Source organism: Bos indicus x Bos taurus, chromosome 26 (genome assembly GCF_003369695.1).
Source record: "Bos indicus x Bos taurus breed Angus x Brahman F1 hybrid chromosome 26, Bos_hybrid_MaternalHap_v2.0, whole genome shotgun sequence".
Taxonomy (NCBI): Eukaryota; Metazoa; Chordata; class Mammalia; order Artiodactyla; family Bovidae; genus Bos; species Bos indicus x Bos taurus.
The window spans coordinates 33,509,262-33,525,532 of record NC_040101.1 but is presented as its reverse complement, the minus strand read 5'-3'; the positions used below and the strand labels follow the sequence as shown (position 1 = coordinate 33,525,532).

At 43.0% G+C, this 16,271-nt stretch overlaps 1 protein-coding gene across 2 annotated transcripts in view; it reads right to left on the bottom strand.

Moving 5' to 3' along the window:
* Nucleotides 1-16,271, bottom strand: part of PIK3AP1 (phosphoinositide-3-kinase adaptor protein 1) — a 123,332-nt gene that overhangs the window by 35,213 nt on the left and 71,848 nt on the right. For both annotated transcript variants that reach the window (XM_027528516.1, XM_027528518.1), the window contains exons 8-9: nt 15,709-15,898; nt 1,430-1,525 (exon numbers count right to left, since the gene is read on the bottom strand). In XM_027528516.1, the coding sequence (XP_027384317.1) occupies nt 1,430-1,525; nt 15,709-15,898 (286 nt within the window). The remainder of the gene's footprint in view (nt 1-1,429; nt 1,526-15,708; nt 15,899-16,271) is intronic.

Here is a 16,271-nt window from a genome sequence, read left to right as displayed (position 1 = left end):
AGAAATCTTTTGACAAAATCCGACATCCATTTATAATTTTAAAAAACTCTCAACAGAATGAGTATGGAAGAAACATAATTCAGCATAATAAAGGCCATATCATACGGCTAACATCATACAAACGGTGAAAAGCTGAAAGCATTTCTGCTAAGATGAAGAACAAGACAATTTCATACAACATAGTCTTGGAAGTCCCAGTCATAGTAATCACATTAGAAAAAGAAATAAAAGGAATCCAAATCAGAAAAGAAATAGAAAAACTGTCACTGATTGCAGATAACATGAGACTGTATATAGGAAGTCCTAAAGATGCCATAAAAAAGCTATTAGAACTAGTCAATGAATTCAGGAAGGTTGCAGAATTCAAAATTAATATACAGAAATCTGTTGCATTCACGAATAATGAACTGTGAGAAAGGGAAATTAAAACAATCCATTAACAGCTGCATCAAAAAGAATAAAATACCTAGGAATAAATCTAACCAAGGAGGTAAAAGATCTGTACTCTGAACATTATGACGTTTATGAAACTAATTGAAGACAACACAAACAAATGGAAAGATAAACCACATTCATGGATTAGAAGAATTAATATTGCTAAAATGACCATATTCCCCAAGGCAATCTATAGACTCAATGCAATCTCTATCAAAATACCAATGGCATTTTTCACAGAATTAGGACAAATAATTCTAAAATGTGTACAGAAACAAAGAAGACCCCAAATAACCAAAGTAATCTTGAAAAAGATGAAGAAAGCTAAAAGTATCATGCTCCCTGATCTCAAACTACACTACAAAGCTACAGTAATCAAAACAGTATAGTACTGGCATAAAAACAGACCACTGTAGACCAATGGAAAAGAATCAAAAGTCAAAAATAAACTCATGCTTATATGATCAGTTATTTATGACAAAGGAGCCAAGAATACAAAGGGAGGCAAAGACAAGCTCTTCATAAATAGTGGGAAAACTGGGCCATATATATATATAAAATCACTATACAATACAGCCTTGATTTAATGCAACCTTGAACCTATGTATGTCCCCCATGCTCTCCTCCTTCACCAGAAAGTAAAGTCTCTTGAGGGTATTGATCATATCTTATTTTCCTTTGTGACCCTAGCCCAGTATCTAAAATAGTTCTTTGCTTATAGTAGGTACTCATGAAATTTTGGTAAAATAAAAATGAACCTGTGTATTTCAAAAGAGGTCTTGCTAAAGGCAACTTGTTTACCCAAAGCAGTGGCTCTGCTGGTGGGAACTTCGGGCCTACTTGTAACAGGCTGATGGGGGAGCTCATGGGTCTCCTATCACACCACGGGCCATGTGCATTTGTTGAGTGGAACAACCCTCATAGGTAGCCAGGCAATGTCTACATTTGTTTCTCTTTCCTTCTTTTTGCTTTCCTGCTCACTGATGCAACATACCTTCTAAAAACTTGCGAATCATAGAGTCCTTCGTAGTCCGAGAGAAACCATCCCTGGGGATTGGATTAGATGTACTGGCCTGAAGCATCTCAACATCTAGAAGGAAAAAGGAGACTAAGAATTTATATGTTGTTCTTCCACACATGCAAAGACATTTTGTAAATGGATACATTGCTTGGCCAAAAAAGTTTGTTCAAGTTTTTTGTGTAACATCTTATGGAAAACTTGAATAAACTTTTTGGCCAACCCAATAAAAGTTTTGACAAATTAAGAGATTCAAGAATTGATTAAACCATCCATCTATCCATCCATCCATCTAATCATCCATGCATCCATGGATCCATGCACGCATGCATCCATTCAATTTATCTACTCAGCAAGGCTACCTAGTAAGTAGGTAGCAATATTTACAATCTTCAGGACTTTTCCTGGACCACAGGACTCAAAAGGTATAGATATGCTCATTTGCATTGGAAAGAATAGGCTTAATTTTTAAATATATAATTGTAGTCTTTTGCATGACAGAAAAAAAATTAAAAGCAAAAACAACAAAGAATAGATAAATTGTAATTTATTTAAACTATGAACCATTTTGTTACAGTTAAAAGCATGTATTGGAGCTACTCTAGTACTATCTCATAAACAAAACCACCAGAACTCTTTTTAGGTCATCCATGTAATTGGTCATTTATAAGGAGGAAGTTCACAGACCTTTGATTTTTCACTATTAAGCATAAACCCATGGAGACCAAAACTATGTGAAAACTATTCAATTACTGTAGCAGATTCTACTTAAATCTGAGTAACCAGCTGTAGCTGTTACTTTATGACTCTGAAGTATGCATTTTGGGAGCAAAATTACAGCCTTGCGTTTCAAAGTAGAGCTTTGATATTATCAAGAGTTTGCATTCAGTAAGTCATATCATACAATTACTGGGGATTTGTTTCCTCAGGCAAAATATGTAATTTGAATACTATGCTTTGAGAAAAAAAATCATTTGAATTTAATCACTATACATAGATATACTTGTTTCCTACTACTTTAATCTTTGGGGACCAGTTAAATACAATCTGGTGAATCTGTATGAAAAATTTATATCACATTTCCCAAGAATGTTCACTGAAAAGAGGTCATGTTCATAAAATCATGTTAAGGATAATGAACTTCACATGACATAATTCTAGTTTTGAAACAAAATATTTGTATGTACATAGAAGAAAGCCTGGAAAAAAATACATCAAAATGCGTAGAGTGACTCTTTCTGAATTAGTATATGTAGATCATGGACAATTCAGATTGTGAACATTTTATTTTCTACTTTATGCTTTTCTTTGTCTTCCAGATTATCCACAGTGGCTTGTGTTGCATTCACATATGAGAAAAACCATATTAACACTTTAAGGTCTAGGTAATTATGATCAAGTCTGTACAATTAGATTCCCAAAGCAAAAATAATTTTAGGTTATTAAAAAAAAATTATGGCTCACCTGTCAATTACCAGGTTATTGATTTAATTATAAAAATGCTGATTTTTAAACTTTCCAGTGAGCAGATATGGCATTATTACATAGCATAGCTTTTACTTGACAGTATTTCAAACTTTGATAATCTTTTGATAATCAAAATATAAACTTTGTGACCATAAAACAAGACACAATATTGAGTGAAAAAGTTGCAGACTGTACATAAAGTATTTAATGGAAAGCACTTTGCAGTATATATAGTAGCTTATATGCATTTTAAGACCTGTAAAATGATACTACATGTGGTTCATGAATTCATAAATATCTAATACACATATGAAAACTTGCTGACATGCTGGAAAGGATAAATGCTGAATTCATGGTAGTGGTTACCTCTGGGAGGGAGGACAATTAGGTTCCAGAAGGGGCTCATAGTGGGATATAATATGTAGTTAAAAAAAAAAGATCTGAGACAAACAAAAAAAAGAAATATATACTCTTGATGAATCTTTTTTCCAATTCCTTTCCTTCTTTCTACTTTGTCAGTTTAATATTTCTTGAAATAAATGTAGTAAAGACATTACATTGAATATAATCTACCTTGATACCCTCTAGTCCAAAGCCCTGTGATTCCAAATATGGAAAACTGTTAACTCAGTGAACATCTCTGGTCAACACCGCATTCTATAAAGTAAACTGTAGAGATTAGGGTAACTGTACTGATCCTGAAACATACCTAGAAGTATTTTTAAAATAAATTTCAGATAAGAACTCACAATCCATTTCTCAAAAACTGAAGACGAGAGAAATTCCGCTTATTTGAGATTTCTATTTAAATTGCTTAACTATGGTTTTATGGAACACTTTCCCCCTGAAGTTAGAAAGACACACCATACAGATGTGCCCTGCTGGTCACAGGGCCCTCCTCTACCCTCCCCACTCCTATTCCTACACCTCTTCACCCCTCAGCTGCCTGACCCTGACCCAGACAACTTTTGAAACTCCTAACTCACAAAGCAATAAAACACAGAGGAAAAGACCCCGTAGGAGAGACTTGCTTGCATCAGACACTCCTAGAGATGAGGATGGGCTTTACATTGGACTCTCTTACACCCAGTGCTGCATCCTCCAGGAACCGCAGCCCCCTCAGGCTCCAGCATCTTTAAGAATTTGGTGAGGGAAGAGCAGCATTGGGACAGTGTCGATCACCAATAATCAAACCTCCCAGGCTGGCAATACCGGAGTGCAAACCTCACAGGTATAATCAGCCACCCCCACTGACAGCAGTAAAAGAGTCACGCATGGCCTAGCTATTTCATTAACAAAGTTCAGTTTGACAGAACTGATTTCCATATTCAAGACATAGCTGAAAAACTGAAGGAGCTACAAAGAGTTAGAAAAACAAAATGTAGAAGAAAAATGAAAGCAGCCAGAGCATCCCTGGCTGGATCTTTCACACTTCTATAATAAGGATGAGGGCTTCTGTCCTGGTACTATGACCCCATCTTAATGTGCTGAGTTTTTTGTGGGTTAAAGAAAGAAGTTAAGAAAGGAAAGAGAGAAGAAAAGAATGAGACCCAGGAATAAGACATATCAACATCATGGCCCCTTAATACAATGCATGGAGGAGGATTGCTATGGTATTCTTGCTCAAAACTTATAACCTCACTCAGTCCACTCATAGAAAGCATCTGACAAACTCAACTACAGGGCATTCTACAAAATAACTGATTGGTGTTCTTCCAAAGTATCCAAGAGGAGGAATGACTGAGAAACTGTCGTTATCCATTAGAGGAGACTAAGGAGAACAACAGCAGACACTGCGGCTCCCTTTCTAGGATCAGCATCTAGTCCCACCGACGAACAGAAAAAGAGCCTTGGGGAAACACTGGTGAAATGTGAACAAGGTCTGGAGTTCAGTTGGTGGTATTGCACCAATGCTCATTGCACAGCTTTAGTAACTATGGTTATGTAAGATGTTACTATCTGAGAAATCTGGATGAAAGGCATATAGGAAGGGTAACACTTTTGCAACTTTTCTCAAAATCTAAAAGTAGTTCAAAAGTTGTTTGTTTTTTTTTTTTTAAACGAAGAAGAACAGAGAAGAGGGAAAGGAAAGAGAAAAGGAGAGGAAGAAATGCAAGCATAAGCTCTGGCAATGACCTACACTGACCCCTTCTTGTCCGCCTACACTATTAAGTCACCTTCCAGGAAGTCTCGTGAGCCATGCATCCATGGGTTCGATGAACAAGGCAGGGCTACCTGTGACAAACACTTCTTTTTATTCTACAGCCACGCCTTCACTGGTGGTTAAGAGCATAGTTTTGGAAGTAGACAAACTAGGATCAGATAAACATCAGTCCTGAGACAGTTGTAGAATTATTTCTCCTCCTTGAGGCACCCTAGCTGGATGGTGACAGATATGGGCATTTGGGTCAGAATGCATAGGTTCCAATTTTGATTGCTCCACTTCTGACTGTAGGACTGCAACACCCCGGGGCCAATTCACTTCTAGATCCAACTTTTAGATCCAGCTGATCATTGGGACTTACAAGATGACCATGGGCTATGCTGGCGCCAACCTACGCAGAAGGTTGGAGGATACAGACCAGCAGGACGGTACCAAGTAGCCTTCCTCATTCAGGGAGTTTCTGGCCAGTCTCGCAACTCTCATGCAAGGAAACCAGAGCCATATCAGGCAGGTGGAGGAGATGCCCTGGTGTCTCAGAGGAGCAGCATCTCGCAACTCCTGAGTTATATCAGCACCTCCTGAGGCACAGCTTTCAAGAGCCCCTTAAGAGGCATCCAGAGACACTGCCTTCAGGGAAGCCCAAAGTATGGTGTCCTTTTCAAGTATTTATAGTTTACATACAACTCCTCCTAGTTCCAGATGCAATTTGCCAACCAATTAGGGGTCATTTTTATCATAGGCAATGTTGCCTAGAGACATAATTGACATATGGCTCTTATCAGGTTACCAGGGTAACAGAGCAGAAGTCAACGAAGGTCAAATTCTCCTGGAGAAGGGAAATGAGAGCTGTTACATTAACTCTTTGCCCACGATTATCTTGGGCCAAGTTGTTTACATCCTCTCAGGTTCGTTTTCCTGTCTCTAAAATGGTGATAATAATGATACCTTGCAGGGCCCTGTGGGGCTCCTGGGCACAGAGCCTTTCTGTGTCCCAGATTCATGGATCATAGGAAACAGCCTTCATTCAGCCTCCGTGACCTTCTATAGGGCAGATTCAAGCAGTTGTTAATCAGGGAAGGGCGGAGATGTGAGACCAGGGAGAAACAGTCAAGAGCCCCTTGGGACAAGGTCCTGTTTCCCCATCAATGGATACACACAACATTAACTTTGAGCTATTCTGCAGATACTGAAACTCCTTCCAGGTGGGAGAAGTGCTGCCCATAAGCATGTAGACCCAAGGCCAATTGACCCTGAAGGTTGACAATGCTGACTTCTACTTAGCTCATCACCACCCTATCAGAAGAATGTTCACAAGCTGATCACTCCCACTTTTACTATAAAACTTCTATCTTCCCCAACTTGGGAAACTCAGTTTTGAGGGCATCAACCCACTATGTCCTCTTTTGCCTGGCAAAGCCATAAAGCTGTCTTTTTCTACTTCACCCAAAACTCTGTCTCTAAGATTTGATTTAGCACTGGTGTACAGAGAAACTAAGCTTTCTGCATCAATAATAGTACATATCACATAGGTTTGTCATGAGGGTTTTCTTTTTTTTTTTTTGCCACACGGTGGGGCACACAGGATCCTAGCTCCCTGACCTGGGATCAAACCCATGCCACCTGCAGTGAAAACATGAAGTGTTAACCGCTGGACTGCATAAGTATCTTTGAATTGGCTATTCTGGTGGCTCAACGGTAAAGAATCCTCCTGCCAATTCAAGAGATGCGGGTTTGATCCCTGGGTTGGGAAGATCCCCTGGAGAAGGAAATGGCAACCCACTCCAGTACTCTTGCTTGGAAAATTCCATGGACAGAAGAGCCTGGTGAGCTATAGTCCATGGGGTCACAAAAGAGTCAGACATGATTTAGCGAATAAACAACAACAAAACAGTCTTTAAATTAGACAAGGAACAGCAGATACACACTGGCCTCCACACCACTACTCCATATTCAAGGTAAATATCTTTATTCAATCACCACCTTCTTTGTGGCCTCAGGATCCTTCTCAAAACAGCTTCCCAGGATCTCAACACCAGCTAACCGACACGGAAATTAATTTTTAAAACACTATTTGCCATAGCTGTATTCGGCAGTAAGTCCAAGCAGTAGCAGATACTACCTTCATAAGAACAAAGAAAAGAAAAAGCTCCTGGTTATTTCAAGTTAATGACAGTTCAAACCCTCAGACTCTAAATTGCACAACCCATGTATGCATACAACCCAAGCATACAGTAACACATGAGTAACTGAAATACATAGAAATTCTAGAGGGGAATGGAGTCAGTTTCCAGACAAAGGACATTTTGAAAAGGACAGCAACAGCAACAGATCCTGCATCCCTGGATGCTCAGGGCTTGTACTTCAGATTCTAAGCATTTAACCTTCACCACTGGTCAGTTAAAAATAAACTGAAATGTGCTGAAACCTGCTGATCTAAGGAAAAAATGCAGAGTTCTTTCATTTCATTGGGGAAAAAAATATAACCCAAAACAATAAAAGGAGATTCTGGGGCCACAGTCTCCTTCTGGGAAAGCCAGTTGCAGAGTTACACTATAGTTTTTTACAGGAGTCCATCCCAGAGAAACCATTCCTGGGCAGAAAGAAGCTGGAACAGATGAGTGAAGGCAGGAAGGCACTTAATTAAGGAACGAGTCAAGAGAAATAATGAATTTTCAAAGACGCTCATGTGATACTCTTCCTGGGACATAAATCTAGATCACTTAGCTGCAGTGGAAACTCCATTCAGATTATGTGTTACTAATTTAATAGGAAACCTAATCTGAGTATATAATCCAGTAAAATATCAGATACTGAGTGACTGTTCTTCTGGAAAGGCTCTCAAACCCTGAAACCTGGCCAAAGGCTTTTTTTTTTTTTTCCAGCAAGTGCTATTTTGAATAGAAAAGAGGCTTAGAGCAAGGAGCTGTATGGTGAAACAGTTGAAAACAAACAAACAAACTTGAAACCTGATTGGTTCTATTTGCTCACAGGTAGAAGGATGGCTATGATTGACCATGTCAACAGGAAAGTCCAACCTTCCTATACCCTCATGGAGAAGTGAGGGGAAGGTGAGAGACAGTGACAGAGAGGCAGAAACAGGGACAGAGAGAAAGAGATAGTCACACACATGCAGACGTGGGAGTCAGAGGAGGGGAGAAGGAGAAGGAGAGAGACAGTGAGACAGACAGGAAGACGGAGTTGTGGAGGGGAGAGACAGAGACACACGGACAGAGAGAGGAGAACGGTAGTCTGAAATTAGAGAGACTGAGAGGTGATTTGCAATGACAAAGAGGCTAACATGAAAGGGTTAGGCGAAGCAGCATGTCAAGTTCTGTAAATTTCTTAGCAGACAAGCAAGGCCTCAATGCGGTGCTCCTGGTGAGCACACATACCCTCTGCCTTGCAGCAAGGAGTTCACAGGTCAGTTTCCTGGTGGGGTGCAGTGGGTACTAGGACTTGCTAAGATCCATTCTCTACTAGCTGCCCTCTCGAGGGCATCATGTCGTTTTCCTCTGCGACACTGTCACGGTTTGTAGTTACATATTCGGTTAGGCAGTGTTCTCGCCTGGAGAATCCCAGGGATGGGGAAGCCTGGTAGGCTGCCGTCTATGGGGTCGCACAGAGTAGGACACGACTGAAGCGACTTAGCAGCAGCAGCAGAGGCAGCAGCAGGCAGTCTCTTTGTTTAATATCCAGCTCTCCCACTAGAAGGGAAGTGTTAGAAGGCAGGGACCATGCTGGCTTATTTGCTGACTCCTTGTTACCTGGTGTGGTGACTTAAACACTTGAGTAGACTGATAAATGTTGTTGAATGAATGTGAAAGTGAACAGACTAATGAGGAAGAAGCAAACAAATACATGGCTATGGAGGTCTTTGGGCTTTGGGAAGGGATCTGGGCATTTTACAAGCTGAGAAAAGAGAAGGGCAATGCAGGCAGCAGAACCAGCACGGGCTGATGGATGGAGACACAGCCAAAAAAATGGGCAGCCGGGAGCAGCCACAGATGTCCCACCTTTGGGGGCATCTCACAGATGTCTCACTACCACTTGTTGGAGAAGTGAAGTCCTTGCGTTGTAATGTCGACAAGTGATTTCACACCACAACATCTAGGATGACTTCTTATTTTCTGGCAACCCTCAAAGTCAAGAAATAATCAAATGTCTGTGGTGTAGGGCCTGTGGATGATATTTGCTAACGTTAGTAGGAGCAGGTACCAGAGAAGCAGGTACATGTCCAGTTGCAAACTGACTTGTGGGCAGTGCCCTGAGGAAGGCCTGCCCACAGCTGTGCAGCTGCAGAGGTGGGCAAGGTCGCTGCTGGTGGTGAGGAGTTTAACTTAATTAACTTGAAAACATTCAATCCAGTGCTCTTTCACTAAGTGCCTATATTTGCAACACAGTTCTTGTACATCTAAAGGAGGGAAAAGCTACGGAAGTCAGAAGTGTCTTGAGGCTCCCTTGGCTTCACTAGGTCAGTTTCAGCCCCACACAAGACAAGAAGGGCCAGCCCTGCCTCAGAGTGAGTTCCCTGCGGGTAAGAACTCATGCCGCTGCAGGAAGGAAGATCTTGAGAGAAAAGCGCGCAGATGGGGAAGGCGGCATGTTTCAGTAACTTAATGGACTGCTTACAAATGGTCCTTCGTGGGGCTCAGATCTTACATATCAGGGCTGTGAGGACCTTCACTGGGCCCAGCTATGCCCCATCTCAGAGGGGACCCAGCTGGCAGAGAGGGACTGTAACCAGAGAGCTCAGGTAAAGAAAACACTACTGGAGATTATCTGTTCCAAAGATGCCAGTTACCAAGGAGGTTGCTAAGAGAAGTCAGCACGTTAGTTAGCTTGGGCCGTTAGCTTGGGCTGAGTTGGCTCTCTCCACTGAAGGCAAACTTGATCCACAGAACCAGGTGGAGGGAGCAGGGGCGCAAGAGGAAGGCTCAAAGCAGGAGTCCCAGAAGCGCAACAGCCCTCTGGGATGGATTAGAGTGACACGTGTGGGTTTAGTTCCCAGTAGCAAGACACCGCATGTTTCTCCTTTTCTTCCTTTCTCCTGATGGAGGAAGACAATCCTCTGAGATATTCAAGCAGCGCTAACTCCACAAGTGGATTACCTGGGAAACAGCTGGACCCAGAGAGGCTCCTGAGGCCTTAGCACCCAGAGCCTCAACAAAGTGACCTAAATGTATTACCTAAGTCAAAGGACCGACAGGACCACTGTACCATTCTCTGAAGGCAAAGACAGAAGCAAAAGAAGTAAATGAGTAAAAGATCAACAGATAGTGAAGTCACCCAGAGAGAGATGGGCCATAATTTTCGTCTAGTGTTTCCATAAGCTTACCCTAAAAACATTTACTTATTATATAGTGTGGTGTGGAACATGATGGTTTAAATCTGTGGGGCTCTTGAACACAAACTTTTCAAGAGAACTGGGAGCAAAGTTGAAAGTCTGATAATAACAAACACACGCAGCTACCACTTGGTGGCAGCATATCTAAACTAAAGACAGCGATGGTGAGGAGTGTGTGTGTGTGTGTGTGTGTACATGCACGCACACGCACAAGTTCAGGGGAAGGGCCCCAAAATCTCAGGATCAGAACTCAACACTGCTCCCCAGCCCCTTTAATTCAACACTGGGAGCCTCTCTGACAACCCTCCTACTTAGTAGTTGGTTGGATTTCCTTTGGGGACCTTATTACTATCCCCTTTCCAAAACTTAAGTCAGAAAGGGGCAGATTTAAAATGGATAAACCTATATGCAGGTCAGGAAGCAACAGTTAGAACTGGACATGGAACAACAGACTGGTTCCAAACAGGAAAAGGAGTACGTCAAGGCTGTATATTGTCACCCTGCTTATTTAACTTATATGCTGAGTACATCATGAGAAACACTGGGCTGGAAGATAAGCACAAACTGGAATCAAGATTGCTGGGTGAAATATCAATAACCGCAGATATGCAGATGACACCACCCTTATGGCAGAAAGTGAAGAGGAACTAAAAAGCCTCTTGATGCAAGTGAAAGAGGAGAGTGAAAAAGTTGGTTTAAAGCTCAACATTCAGAAAACGAAGATCATGGCATCTGGTCCCATCACTTCATGGGAAATAGATGGGGAAACAGGGGAAACAGTGTCAGACTTTATTTTGGGGGGCTCCAAAATCACTGCAGATGGTGATTGCAGCCATGAAATTAAAAGACGCTTACTCCTTGGAAGGAAAGTTATGACCAACCTAGATAGCATATTCAAAAGCAGAGACATTACTTTGCCAACAAAGGTCCATCTGGTCAAGGCTATGGTTTGTCCTGTGTCATGTATGGATGTGAGAGTTGGACTGTGAAGAAAGCTGAGCACCGAAGAATTGATGCTTTTGAACTGTGGTGTTGGAGAAGACTCTTGAGAGTCCCTTGGACTGCAAGGAGATCCAACCAGTCCATTCTAAAGGAGATCAGTCCTGGGTGTTTTTTGGAAACATTTCTTAGCATTTCTTTAGAAATGCTAAAGCTGAAACTCCAATACTTTGGCTACCTCATGCGAAGAGTTGACTCACTGGAAAAGACTCTGATGCTGGGATGGGTTGGGGGCAGGAGGAGAAGGGGATGACGGAGGATGAGATGGCTGGATAGCATCACCGACTCGATGGACATGAGTTTGGGTGAACTCCGGGAGTTGGTGATGGACAGGGAGGCCTGGAGTGCTTCAGTTCATGGGGTCGCAAAGAGTCGGACATGACTGAGCAACTGAACTGAGCTGAACTGAACCAACAAAACCTATTGTATGGCACATGGAACTCTGCTCAATGATATGTGCCACCCTGGATGGGAGAAGGGGCTGGGGGAGAATAGATACATGTATGGCTGAGTCCCTTCACTGTTCACTTGAAATTATCACAACATTGTTAATTGGCTATACCCCAATACAAAATGTTTTTGGTGTTAAAAAATAAAAATTAAAAAAAAAAAGAAAGGGGCAGATTTGTCCCAACATAGTTAGATGAACTCTGGAGCAATGGTATGAGCTGGCCTAGCTGTATCCACTATGTTGTCCTGTGAGCGGATGAGTGAATGAGTCAGCGAGTCAGTTAGTGAATAAACACAGCCTAGTTTCCTTAATATATTTATTTTCAGCTTCTAGGGTTGAATTGTAACAAGGCAAGACACTGATACCCTCTGCTATTCAATTTAGAAATAACTCTCCTGTATCTGTCCCATGGCAGGCAAGTGTAGACCTAAGAGGAAGGGCAGGCCAGGAGGGTCCTCCAACCCAGTGGGCAGCTGAGAGCCTGGATCCCTGGGAATCTGCAAACCCAGCTTCCTGACCCAGTTCTTTCTCGACGGGACTTAAGAAAGTTACTTAGTTTTGGCACCTTGGCAGCCATTTCTCTTTAAAATGAAGAGGATTATCCGCCAAGCCCCAGGATGATCACATGAGATCACAGAGATAAAAGCAGTGCACGAAAGGCAGATGTTCCCAGTGATAACTGTGCTGGATGCTGTTAGAAACATACGTCTTAGACTGATCGGTTTGCCCTGCTTGTTTACGACCTAACCTGCCTTCTCTCCTAGAGTTGCTGGCCACTGGTAGTAAAATGAATGGTTCCTCCCCAGGTACCAGTGACTGCTGCTTCTGGGCCAGTAGTCATTCTCAAGGTTAAACCACAGACAGAAACACAAATCATATCTAGATTCAGAAAATTCAGAGTTTATATGATCTGGAAAGTGAAAAATGCACTGGGTTTCCTTTGCCCATTCCCCAAACAGCCGAATTTTATAGCCTGCCTGTCTGTGGCCTCCTGTTAGCTCCAAGGCAACCAGAATCTCCCCCCACCCTATCCTGGCCCCATGTAACTTTACAAGTTGCCAACTGGCCGCAGACCAGGCAAGCTCCCTAGCACTCCGCTGCCTTGGAAAGTGCTGGAGAGGCTCAGGGCTCCCACTGTGAGAGGCCTGGCAGACCAGGAGGAGTGGGATGGCTGCCCTTAGTGTTCCGGCCAGCTCTGCACCGATGTGGTAGGAGGATTTGTGTGCTGGAACATCCAGAGGCATAACGGGGGTTAAGGCTCTCTGTCGACACTAAATCAACTGCCAGTAAAGTGGGGCTTCTCTCGTTGTCCAGCTGCTCCACCGTAGGGACCCAGGGCAGAAATGTTGATGCGTGGTCTCTGGCTTCCCACAGGGGTACTTCTTGTTCTCCAAATGTTCTTTCGTGAATGGGCCTGTGTTCCAGACTGCAGAGGACCGCGTCTCCCCTGCACCCCGTTTTCTCACCAACAACGGGGAGAGGTAAGTGGCTGAAACACCGATGCTCCAGAATTGTTTGCTGGGTCCATGGAGAGAGGGATGGGTGTGCAAGGGCCAGAGGGCACCAGAGGCTGTTTCATGAGCCAACATCTGGGCCACAGAAAGAGGAAGCCTGGCTGGAGCTGCTGGATGGTTTTTCTAAACAGAAACCAGGACTACAAATTTGTGGTTTTAGATGAAAATTTCTGGTGCAGAGTAAGGAATGTAGTCCTAGAGACAGAGAGACCTGGGTTCAACCCTGGGCTGTATCACTTATTAGCTGTGAGACCTTGGGAGAGCTGCTTAACTTCTCTGTGTCTCAGTTTCCCCATTTGTAAAGTGCAGGTAATTAAGAGTACCCCCGTCTGGCTGCTTAGAGGATTCAGGGAGGGAGAGGATGCGGACGGTGGGGATGACGCCTTCTCTCCTCACCTCCCTGCTGGGTCATGGCTCATTTGGGAAGAGCTTCCATCAGCACCTCGGTCCTCCCAGTCAGGTGCTGGGAGAGAGTTTCTACCACTCTTTCCCTCTTTCTTCCCCGCCCCCAGAGCAGCAGCCAGTCTGACGGGGAAGCACCTAACAACCACAGGACCACACCTTCCAGATGTTGGGGTTGCAGCGTCAAAGGCCCTGCAGTATCAGGGTTCGCTTCTGGCCACCCAACCTGCCCACATTTGCGGCTCCAAAACACCCTCTTTGTGTCTGCTTTTCTGTTCATAGGTGGGAAAATCAGGCTCCACTCCCTATGGGGCCAGATCCCTACGGTCTTCTTCTCAGGCTGAAAGTTGGCAATACTCAATTCAGTTCATTCTAGAAAGTCCTCCATCAAAGAGCTGATAGATGTGCTGATGAGTATTTGTCTTGTCTTTCTTGAATCTACTAATTAGACCAGAGGGAAGGACAGCGAAGATGTAGGCAGTGTTTCAGGGTTCTTAGCATCTCAGAGCAAATAATGGTAACATGAAAAGAAGGCTCTTGGAGGGCCAGGTGTGTGGTCCTCCTGCTTCAGCGCTGATATGTGCATTGAAACCCAATGTGATTTAGACCAGTGGTTCTCCAGGGGACTGGCACTGCCCTCTACAGGGTATTTGGGAAATCTGTGAGGGTATTTTGGGTTGTCCCTATGATACACGACTAGCATTGAGCAGAAGGCAGAAAGAGGCTACAACACCTTCAGTGCAGGGGGACAGCGCTATTTTGGGTCCCCAATGACTTTAAAATATTTCGCTAGACCCACACACGAGTTTAAACAATAACTGCTTATGATATGTATTTATACATATGTGTGTACTCATACAGATCTGTTTATACATATACACGTGTATATATTTTTAAAATTAATATCAGCAGGTATAAGGAAAAATATGGGCAAAATATATCTACCAAACGAAAGTGCTATAGTGGTTGGTGGAGTGGAGTCATAGACTTTTAATAACTTGGTTCTACATTTTTGTTTCCAATTTTTGGAAGTATGTGCTATTTTTGCTATTGAATAAAACAAGATAAACAAAAAAGGGTAAAATTTGTTAAGCAATTTACAAAAAAAAATCATGTCCTAGAGATATGATATTTTGGAAATAAGTTTATTATACATTAATCTAGTAAAAAGCTTTTCATAATTTTCTGAGCCTAGAAGCTAAACTACTTGATTTATAAAATACAACTTGTACTTTTGCATCATTTTCATATATATTAAACTTTCCAGGAATTCCATTACTATAAAAATGGGGAGGAGAATGCGAGAAATCACTCACTATTTAGGAAAACCCAGGCATTGATGCCAGCACTGCTGGCAGTAGCCAAGTCACCTAAACAATGAACATATCAGCCAGCATTTGCAGCCGTGACAGTGCCAGTGACTCAGAGAGTAGGTGACCGCATCTGCCTAATGCACCATGTCCTCCTCTCCTAGTTCTCTTCTATATTTCAATCAGGGCAATATTTGATTTCTAAAAATTTCATGTGTATTAATAGATAGGTTATATTATACAAATCTCATGTTAGCATAGTGGATGGGGGAGCATTACAGAATGTGTGCTATAAAAAAGGGACTGTTGGGACTGATAAGAGTCAAAAGCCACTGATTTCACTTCTGGGATCTGAAGGCAACACTTTTCATCAACTCTGCCTTCCAGGCCCCTGCTTAAACTTTCCCGTAACAAAGCAGGAAGTTTGGAGAACAATTCTGCTTGTCATAGTACATGATGATCTGTCTAACTTTGTGTAAAATGGGATCTTCATCTCTCCGGAGTTGGGGTAAGGGTAAGTGAGCGACTTCCCCCACACGTAGCAGAAGGAAGAAACGCTTTTGTCAGCAGAAAGACAGAAGCAGAACTGAGCCAGGCGACTTACAGAGGTCCTCGGTGGCAGCTGGGACGAAGGCCGCCATGGACTCGTACAGCTCCTCGTCACAGCCGGGGTTGAGGGAGCACTTCATGAGCAGGTCCGTGGACAGGTGGGCCATGGACTCATACACAGAGTCAGCCTCCTCCCCTTGCATCAGCTCCTCCTTAATGTGACTCTTCAGCATGTCCACAGTTTCCTGAAAGAGAGGGAGGGCCCCACAGGCACGCTGACACAGCCGGGCTCTCTGGGCAGCGTCAGGGGCGCGAGTGGCCTCGTGACAGTCGAGTAAAGGCTCACAAGAATCAGGGTTGCAACTGGGTGTGCAGGTCGATTTCCCACCAGACTGAAAGCTCCTTGAGGAGCCAGGCTCCAAGTCATTGCTGTATGTCCTTCGTTTTCACCTTTGTATCTTCCTCCAACACCAAGGAGCAATTAGGCACTCAGAGGGGACGTCTGTTAAATGTCCAATGCCTGAAGGATACAAATCTGCCACCTTCTCATGAGTGCCTTTGATGTGTCAGGGAAAGGCTAGGGATGTGCTTACGCAGTCTATCCTGACATCCTTTCCA